Source organism: Colius striatus, chromosome 5 (assembly GCF_028858725.1).
Source record: "Colius striatus isolate bColStr4 chromosome 5, bColStr4.1.hap1, whole genome shotgun sequence".
Classification (NCBI taxonomy): domain Eukaryota; kingdom Metazoa; phylum Chordata; class Aves; order Coliiformes; family Coliidae; genus Colius; species Colius striatus.
Window position 1 is genome coordinate 4,595,281 of NC_084763.1, and position 10,071 is coordinate 4,605,351.

The following is a 10,071-nucleotide window of genomic DNA, read 5'->3' on the forward strand; positions in this document are numbered from 1 at the left end:
AGTGTATTGTAGCAGTCACAGTGAATGAAAACCACAAGTTTCTCTGTGTATTTTGTCTATTCACAGTGGAATATCTTTCAGCCAGACACATAATACAGCATAGCCACTCAACAAAAACTACACAAGCAACAGCTAAGCAATTTGAAGCTGTACCTGCACCACTTGTTAAAACAACAGGCTGGATGCAGAATGGAAAACCTTTGAACTGCCAACTGTTGAGAACACACAACACGTGAAGCTTGTTTCCTATACCTTTCCTGTAGCACTCATCATGTGACCATACACCCAGCATTATATTGCCCAAATGCTTTTTTAACAATTGATATTCCCCATATCCAAACCACCTTGCAGTACGAGTTCCACAGTCTGTGAAACAGAGGTAATGTTGTTCTCATTTCCTGCCATTACATTTTTAACTATTAATCACTATTGATCTAGACATGAGGCAGATGTACATGGCATATGTTCTCTCAGCAATAAATATCTGTTTAGAAACTCAAGAAGGATTTTCAAAAGTCACATACAACACAGCATATGTAATGTAAATATAACACAGTAGCACTTTCTTCAGTGAATTATATTTGACTAAGTATATAACAGTACAGCTTTCTGGCTTCAACTGAGCCACTGCAATATACAATACACTAAACCAGAAGCTATACTAACCTGCAACAGTAATATAGCAGGACTCCACTAGTAATTCAGTGGAAATAAATTCCTCCTAAGGCAAAAAAAAACACCAAAACACAAGTCTGCACATAGTTAGTGTGACACCTATTGAATCAAGGATCACTTTTACTTTTAACAATTTACCAAATATGTCAGGTACAGTTTAAAAAACCAAAAGGAAACTAAACCTTCATGTGGATTTTAATGCTACTGACAATTTTTTGTCTACACAAATCAATGAATCTGTATCCTACCTTACCATAATTTAACATTAAGGTTGCTAGTACAAGAGCAGCCATTGTGAAGTCAGATTTCAAATACACCTCCAGTGAGACTTAACTTTATGCATCAAGGTGTTTTTCAGAGAGAACTAAAATACTGTTAATGAGTCTGATAATTGGCAACTATGTAACAGCACAGTAACTATTAGCTCCCAACATTTATATAGCTAGCACATGAAATTACTCTTAAAAATAACGTCTATTTATTCTTTAATAAAATATTTTAGTTCATTTTCTTCATCTTTCATTTGATGTTGTCTGAAAAGAGAGAACAGACATAAAGCAAGAGTCAAAAAAAAGTTAAATGATATTTAAGTGACTTCACATCCAAATCTTGACCTATAAAAGTGCAGAACTGCATCCCCTTTGTAATAAAGAAATTCAGCTTTGCATACTGATGATTGCTCATCAGTTTGAAGTTTGATCTCGTTTATCCCACCACCACTTATTTCTTCTTCCCTAACTTAATCTGTACCAGTGGAACTGATTAACTTGTGATTAACACAAGCAGTGCAAAGATTATTTCAATACTAGCACCAAAGATCTCTTTGGCTGATAGACTTCCATGTACTTCCTTCTCTGTCTTTGCCTGGTCTCAACAGTAATTTTCACAGAGTATCTCAAAGAAAAAGAGACTTCTCATGCTGCCTCCTCCTGCTTTGACTTCATTTGTTAACCAAAAGCCATGGAGAAAGCCAAGTTGCCTTCCCACATTCCACAATTACCCTGGCAGATGAGGACAGGAGGGTAGTGGCAAGAAGCAAAGCTTGTTGCACGGCCTTGAGAAGCTGGGCAAGCCTGAGCATCGGCTCTTTGCAAACAGACAATTCTTTGTATGTCAGCAGAGCCACAAAGAAGAGAAAATAAGCCCAGACGCTATATGTGCCTCCCAAAAATACACGTCCCTGCATTTAACATCAGTGAATACCAACAACACAGGACTTCTTGTTTCGTTGACTTCAAACAAGTTCAGAACTCAGGTTACTATTTTCTTTTCTATTTTAAGCATGTGGTGTCATTTCTTCTTATTGAAGCACTTGAAATTCTCCTCAAGATTGAAGAGCTCTGCAAAACTCTGCAGTCCAAAAAAACCTCACATAAAATCATTCAGCTTAGTTTAGCAGTAGCTAAATATATGCAAATATAACGGTATATAAAAATAAAATGGTAACTAAAGATGTGTACCACAGAACAGGGTAAAATCAGCAATGTGAAGGCAGGAAATAAATACTCAAGGAAAACCCACAATCTAATGCACAAGTCAGCCACCCGTTGAAGGACAAAGGTAAACAAAACTTACAGTAATCTAACTATCAAGACACAAAGAACAGCAATTGTCACCCAACAGAGTGTTTGTCTGCTATGGTGATGAACTACAGAAAGCCACACAAACACATCAACTGCCTCAGCTCCAATCACAACTACAGAGAGGGCAGATGTCAGCAACTAGTCCTCCAAGTACAGCAATCTTCTGTCAAAACAGGCATTACAGCCTCCTGAACACCAGTAAAAATGAGTTACAGCAGTCAAATGCGCTGGAAGTCAAGCTTTACATTAGAATTAAAATATATGTATTGCATTAAGAACCTCACATCTTGCTCCTCCTTCAAATAATAATAAAGAAAAATCCCTTCAAATGTACCTAAGAGAGAAGGCAGATCTTGCTCTCTTATACCTCAGAGAGGAAAACCAGAAATGCAAATTCCAGCCCTCACAATATTAGACCATTCAAAACAAACCCACTCACTCCTCTCTCCTTTTAAACATAAAAAAGTAAAAAAATAACTGCAACAGTTGTTAGCAAAATTAAACCAATTAAACTCAGACAAGCACCCTTTCCCTCCAGAACACAGAAATTAAGTCCAGGTTAGCTTTAATGTTAAAAGAGGAGGCAAGGGACCTCTCAAAGCTATAAATATACTCACAAAGAAACACCCCAAACATTAAAAAAACCCAATAATCACACCACTAAATCAAATCTGCTATGACACAATTTAATGGGAAACATCTGTAGCAAACTCACCTACATCACCCTTCAGAGCATTCAGATTCTCACACAACAAAGCAAGCTGGAAAGCAGGCTGAGGTGTTTCCCAGTTACACTAGGTGCCTCAGATACTTCCCCAGGAGCTGCACTGGTGTTCACTCCTCAAAGCTTTACTGGTCAGTGTTTGCTTAGGAAATTTGGCCACAGTTGAGTTAATTTCTTCCATAAAAGAAGAAATTCTGCAACAACTACCCACCAAAACAAGGTTTCTAAGGATTACAAAACCGTGGGCAAATCCTGAGTTAATTAGCAGATGATTATCCCTTCATTTCTTAACAGTTAAATGGTTGACAGGGCTCTACTAGGTACTACAGCCTATAAGATGCCGAAAAGAAGTCAACACACGCAAAAGGCACCCACACTATAATGAGCTCTTCCAACTTGACATCACTAACAGACCAATTTGAACTCCACCACTAACAAAAACCTTTCTGAAGTTGTTAATTAAGCAGAAGACTGAGTAGAACCCTTGAACAGCAACAGGAAGCTACTGGAAGACGGAGAGGTAAGGGCATTTTCAGAGGAAAGGCATGGCACTAGGATGCTTCTCCTCTTTCAGTTATAAGCTCAGCTGGGTACTTCAAGCTTCTGGGTGTGCAGACAGTCTCACTTGTTCTGTGAGGCATACTTATTTAAACAACAGAATACATCAGGATATTTGTACAGAATATGAATAAACTTACTTTCAAGCAACCATCATGAACACAGATGGCCAGACAGAGGCAAAAAGCACTCATGATTTGTTAGAGATAATGGAAAATGTACATCTGATTGTTTTCTTTTCTCTAATTTACACTTAATTCAGACCTTCCTCTTCTCTCACTTCCACTGCAAAGGGAGCAAATATTCTCTAACAATACAATTAAAAATTCTTGTGTTTTATCAGAGGAGCTCTTGTGGGCCACGGATATTGCTTCACGTTCACACATAAGTTGGCACCAGTGCAGTCATTTCAATCCATTCTGACTAACTACTACAGCAGCTGGGCCAGTTGAAGTCATGTGCTGAACACTGATCAACAGAAAAGAGAACAGACCCCTGCATATGGAATTGACTCAAAAGGCAAACTAGTAATTATGCAATTGCAAGTGGTTTCCCTTCATTATTCTCAGACAAAAACATACCAGTTCCATACTATGGCTAGAACTAATTTAATTACCCGCTGGCACTAAAACAGGGAGGTCCTGCTCAGCCCCTTGGCTTTCAGCAACACTACTTCTATCCTCCTTTGCATCAGCTCTGATGTTCATCTGACCTCCCACTGACCTCATTCAAGTTGCTCATCTGTCTGAAATCCATGCACACCTTTTGCCATCAGAAATGGCATATGAGAAGGACCAGAAACCAAGAGAGGGACACCTTCCTTGTTACACAGGCAAGTTCTATAATTCAAGGAAAACTAATGACAAACCTGACTATCAGGAAATGAAGCTCAATCCCAGCATTGAAGGGAAAATAATATGTCTTTCAGTTTGGCTAGCAGAGTCCTTGTCTGGGTTGGTAGATGCTCATTATTTCCCTGACCTTCAAAAGGCATACACAGTAGGTACCTTCAAAAGCACACACAGCAATGAACAGGAACACAATGGGAAACTACAAAGATAACTGCAAAACATACTAAGTACAGTTGCAGCTTTCCTAGCCAAAACACCCAGTGAAGGTTGATAAGCTCAAAACACATCAGAAACTCCTTTTACAAATCTCGCCCTTTTTTTAATAAGTCATTTGCTTGTCATCCACTCCACTTGCAAGTTTATAAGTAAGAAATTCTAGTGAATATCCAATGAATCTCTGCTTGTTCCTCATATTACAGCTGTGTCATGTCTACAAGTATCATTTCTCCCTTGTGCAACCGCATCTGGAATCTTGTGCCTAGTTCCAGGCCCCTCAGTTAAAGGGTAGGGAGCTGCTGGAGACAGTTCAGTGCAGGGCCATAAAGATGATGGAGTGGAGCATCTCCCTTGTGATGAAAGGCTGAGGGAGCTGGGGCTCTTGAGCTTGGAGGAGACTGAGGGGTGACCTCATTCATGTTTACAAATCCATAAAGGGTGGGTGTCAAGAGGATGGAGCCAGGCTGTGCTCAGTGATGGCCAATGACAGGACAACGGGCAATGGGTACAAGCTGCAACAAAGAAGGTTCCAGAGACATACAAGGATGAAGTTTTTCATTGTTCAGGTGAGGGAGCACTGGAAGGGGCTGCCCAGATGAGTTTGTGGAGTCTCCTTCTTTGAAGACAGTCAAAACCCACCTGGACAAGTTCCTGTGGGACCTACTCTAGGTGAACCTGCTCTGGCAAGGAGCTGGACTGGATGAGCTTTTGAGGTCTCTTCCAGCCCTTAAGATTCCGTGATTGTATAATACCTCTTTTTCCATTCTTAAAAAACAATAAAGTTGCACCCACTATGTAAAAACTCACATCCTACTACTGCACTTCTTTGGTCCCAGCTTTGCAAATGGAAGCCTGTACTTAGCATTAATCTAGTGAATGAAACATAGTGACCTTAGTGAGCAGATGAGCTACAAATAAACAAGCTCAAAATATCTCCAACCTAGAGAAACACAACAACAGGATTACCACAGTTAGGAAATACTACTATCCCTAAGTCCTTTTTAGACACATAGGAAAGAGCTTTTGTAGGTGATGAAGCAGTCAGCCCTAAAGCAGGCTTTATGTAGTTTGCCAAGCAGAAAGCACAGGTTAATGTTTTGCTATGATAATTCCACCACAACAGAGGCATCAGTAAACTTTCTGATCACAAACTAAATAAGCAGAAAATAAGGATGTGACTTTGCAAAGAAATTAAGAAGTTGCTTACAGAGAAAGCAGAAGGGAAACATGACAGTGAAAAAAGGCAAAGCTGAAAAGAAAGGTATCAGCTGTAGCAGCAAAATGGAACACTGACAGAAAACAAGCTGTCTTCTGAGAGACAAAACAGTCATTTCTATCTAGACTGAACGGGACAAGGTACAGATACTCGGAAGGGGAAGTTGTAGAGGAGCGTTCCTCCTCTCGACGCCTCACTGGCGGCCCTGTCCTGGCAGCACACGACGCCCAACACCCGAGCCGCCCCGGGAGGGTGGGGAGCACACAGGGTACTGACGGACACCCGCCGGCCGGGGGCGGGGAGAGGGGAACGCGGCCCGCAAGCCGCCGGAGCCGGCCCGGCAGCCCCGGCCGCTGCCTGCCGGCCAACCGTCCGCCGCGCTCCGCCCCTCCAGCGCCGGCCGCCCACACCTGGTGCCGCCCGCACCTGGTTCCGGCTCCGCCGCGCCCAGGGCCTAGGCCCGGAGCTGCCGCTGCGGCCCCTCAGCGCAGGGGGCCTGGGGACGGGACGGCGGAGGGAGGCGCCTGTGCCGGCCCGGCCCGGCCCTACCTGAGCAGGGTCTCAAGCGCGCTCTCGTGCTTGTCGAGCGGGCGGCCGAGCGCGCTCTTGCGCAGCTTGCTGAGCTCCTCGGCGGCGCGGCAGTGCTCGGCCTGCGCCTCGGCGCCCGGGTAGCTCTGCTGAATGAACTTGCACAGCGGCTTCGCCAAGTCCACCTCCGAGGCCTTCTTCAGCTGCACCGAGATGAAGTTCGTCATGGCCGCCGCGCGGAGGGGGGAAGGGGTGGGCGGGCAACCGGCGCCGCCGCCGCCGCACCTCGGCGCTCCCGCTGCTCTGCCCCGGCCCGCCGCGCGCTGCCTCCCGCACCGCCGCGCTTCCGGGATGGGCGCGCGCTCGCCGCGCCGTGACGTCACGCCCGCGCCGTGTCCCCGCCCCGCTCCCCGGGGCCGCGCGCAGCTGCGGCGGCAGCGGCCGGGGCTGGGGCGGGCGCTGTGCCCAGGGTCAGCGGACGTTCGGAGCCCGCGGAGCGCTCGAGGGCTGTCTCTGGAGATGTCTAGCGAAAGACATGACCGCGGAGGCCGGCTGTGGAAAGGGACACTTGGCCGGCCGGTAACAGAGACTGTGACACGGCCCACCGGAAAGTTGGTGAGGTGTCACGCGTTAGAGGAGGGCTAAGGGTCCCATGCCCAGCCCACCCTAAAAACCCAAGGTTTAAATGCATCGATAGCAGATGTTGAAATGGCTCTACTGGCAGTAAAAGTCACCGATTCGCGTGTTGCTGCGGTGACAGATCCGTCAGACGCATCACACTTGCGTTCTGCTGACTCAGCCCAGCCGTGGCTCCAACAGGCGAAACAGGCAGTCTGCAAGGCTGGCTCGTCTGAAGACCAGGAAGGAATATTCAACCCGTGTTCTCATTTCCCCCTTTCTTCTGCCACTCGTACCAGACAGCTAAGGCTGTAAGCCTGCTATTTTCTTGTGACGCAAGCCCCGAGGTGATGGTACCATAAAAAGGAGTGGTAAAAGTGCTTTCAAAGTTATGAAATGGGGTTTGGTCTCGTGTCGTAGCAAGTTTTGCTGTACAGTAAAGCTAGTGATCCCATTGCAAGTGTACTGTGCTAAGCAGAGCCATATTCTTTGTGATCTGATGGACGTCTGAAGTGGAGGCATCAGACAGAGCCCCAGCACAGGCTGCCCAGGGAGGGTGTGGAGGCTCCTTCTCGGGTTTCCAAGCCCACCTGGACATGTTCCTGTATGACCTGATCTAAGTGGACCTGCTTTAACAGGGGGGTTGGATTAGATGATCTCTAAAGGTTCCTTCCAGGCCCTAGCATTCTCTGAACTGTTGCTTCCTCATTCTCTTCCAGTATTAATGGTGCCTGGATACAATCCAAGGATGCTGTTGCAGCAGCAGCCAGCCCTTCCACGGCACAGGCATAGGGAAGGAGTCAATGGAGTTGTCCTCATTCTACTGCTTCCAGTGCCCAGCTCAATTTCCCATAGATCAATCAAAACTACATAGAAGTTGACTTAATTATACATTAAGCAGGGAAAAAAAGGGAGTTTTCTCAATGCATACAGAAAGTAAGCTGTCTTGCCTTACTCATATCTGGATATGTGAGTTCCTCACTGCTTTTTTCTCCCCCCAGGTTTTATTGCCCACATACACTTGTAAGCATTTGATCTCTTAGCCTGAGTCAGCCTTGCACTGACTGCACTTTCCTGTCCCAGGGAACACCTCCACCCTCACAAAGCTTAGATTCTGATCAGTCTTAAGGTACAGTCAGCTGGGTAGTCCCAGGGAACACCTCCACCCTCACAAAGTTTAGATTCTGATCAGTCTTAAGGTACAGTCAGCTGGGTAGCCACCTGCCTTTGCTTCCAATATCAAGACCTTATGGGGTATAGTTAGCCTACACATCGTTACAAGATACATGGCTGTCTATATACGGAAGATGGAAGCCCTCAATACCTTCCAGCATAACACCCATAAACACGGAAGGGGTGTGAACAGGGAAGGGCAAAAACTGCAGCTGTGAGATCATAGTTCTACTTTGGAGTTGTGCTGACCTTTAGATGGCTGTTGCTTAACAAATGCAATGACTGGTGTTTTACATTCCCAGACCATCCACCAACACAAATTTACCTTTGTTTAGAACAAGTTTCCAGAACTTTCTTTCTTTCCCACAGAATCTTTAATAAATCAGTACTCTGGAGACTTTGTTCTGTTTATTACAGTTATAAATTACAAGCACTAATGACTTGTCTCATTGTTACCTCTGACTGCTTAAGTAGTATTTCCCAATTTAGAGATGAGGAAGCCACATAGTCAGTAGTTATCAGTGCAGGAGGCATAATCTACATCCTCTGACTCAGAGTCCTATGGTTTAAACATCAGACTATACTTCCTTCTTCAACAAATTTGTTACAACATATAAGGGAACCACCTTAAACCAGGCTTTCCTTAGAACGTTTGAAGCAATGCAACATTAAAAAGTTACAGCCACATTTAAGTGCTACTGAGGTCACTGATATATTAACTTTAGTATAGACAGATCATTAGGTGTCCTCAATTCTCTTAAACAACCATCATGCATCTGTAGAGCACCACAGCTTTGCAAAAGCATTTCTTGCTCTCAGTATGCAAACTGGCTTTTCTGCATGCTTCATGAGTTTTGCCTACAATTTTTAGACAGAAAACTTGTCACTGAACTCTGATGCGCTGTTTTATGCTTGCTTTCTGTTCACAAATTCTGTGTGCAGATATTTCATTGATGCTAGATTTGATTCTGCATTTGCTGTATCTTATTGTGTAGATCTTGATCACGCTACTTTATCCATACTTTTATCACTGTTTGACCCTTAGTTTTGGGGGTGATTATTGTCAGTTACTAGAATGAGGAAATGTAGAAAACCCCCACATCTTGAGTCTAAATTCCAGATGTGGCACAGCTCAGGACAAAGAAATGAGAGGCTGGAGAGGTTCCAGTCAATACTGTCCTTACATTCAGGGTAGGTGCCTGTAACCGTAAGCTATATACACTTATTATATATAAGCTATATATAAAGTAAGAATAGCAACAACATCTGATTTTTCCTGAAGAGGAGAGTGCTGACAGAATGGTCTGGAATAAGAAGGGCATCACATGTATAGCTAGTGGCACAGAAGAGAACCTTATAGATTAAATTAATGGTAAGCAGGAGCATAAGTGGAGATCAGAGAACGCTAAAGAGAAGAGAGAGGTAAAGTAATAGAAACTTAGATAAGCTATGAAAGAGAGAGAGATTATACAAGCCTTGGAAATTGTTGACCTAGGTAGATAATTTTGCTTGCTGCATTGCAGATGGACTTGAGCAGAGCAAACAAGGAATCCAACCAGCACTAGGGCAGTATTTTCCATACACTGTTACAAGAATATTAGCTGTTAGGCCAGTGCAGCCTAGAATTTTCCTCAGATCTCAGCAGACTTCAGGCTGGGGATCGAAGAGCAGCTCTGCAGAGAGCGACCTGGGAGTCCTGATTGATTAATAAACTGACCATGAGCCAGCAATGTGCTCTCATGGCCAAGGAGCCAATGGCAGCCTGGGATGCATCAAGAAGAGTGTGGGCAGCAGGTCAAGGGAGGTTCTGCTCCCCCTCTGCTCTGCCCTGCTGAGGCCTGATGTGTCCAGTTCTGGGCTCCTCAGCTCACGTGGGATAGAGAACTTCTGGAGAGAGTCCAGCGCAGGGCTACCAAGATGATCAGGGGA

At 44.6% G+C, this 10,071-nt stretch overlaps 1 protein-coding gene across 2 annotated transcripts in view; it reads right to left on the reverse strand.

The window, feature by feature from the left end:
- The window catches only part of PDCD6IP (programmed cell death 6 interacting protein), a 34,729-nt gene extending 28,035 nt beyond the window's left edge, over positions 1–6,694 (reverse strand). For both annotated transcript variants that reach the window (XM_061996264.1, XM_061996263.1), the window contains exon 1: positions 6,373–6,694. In XM_061996264.1, coding sequence (XP_061852248.1) covers positions 6,373–6,578 — 206 coding nt within the window. In that variant the 5' untranslated portion in view covers positions 6,579–6,694. The remainder of the gene's footprint in view (positions 1–6,372) is intronic.
- Positions 6,695–10,071: the final 3,377 nt, after the last annotated feature.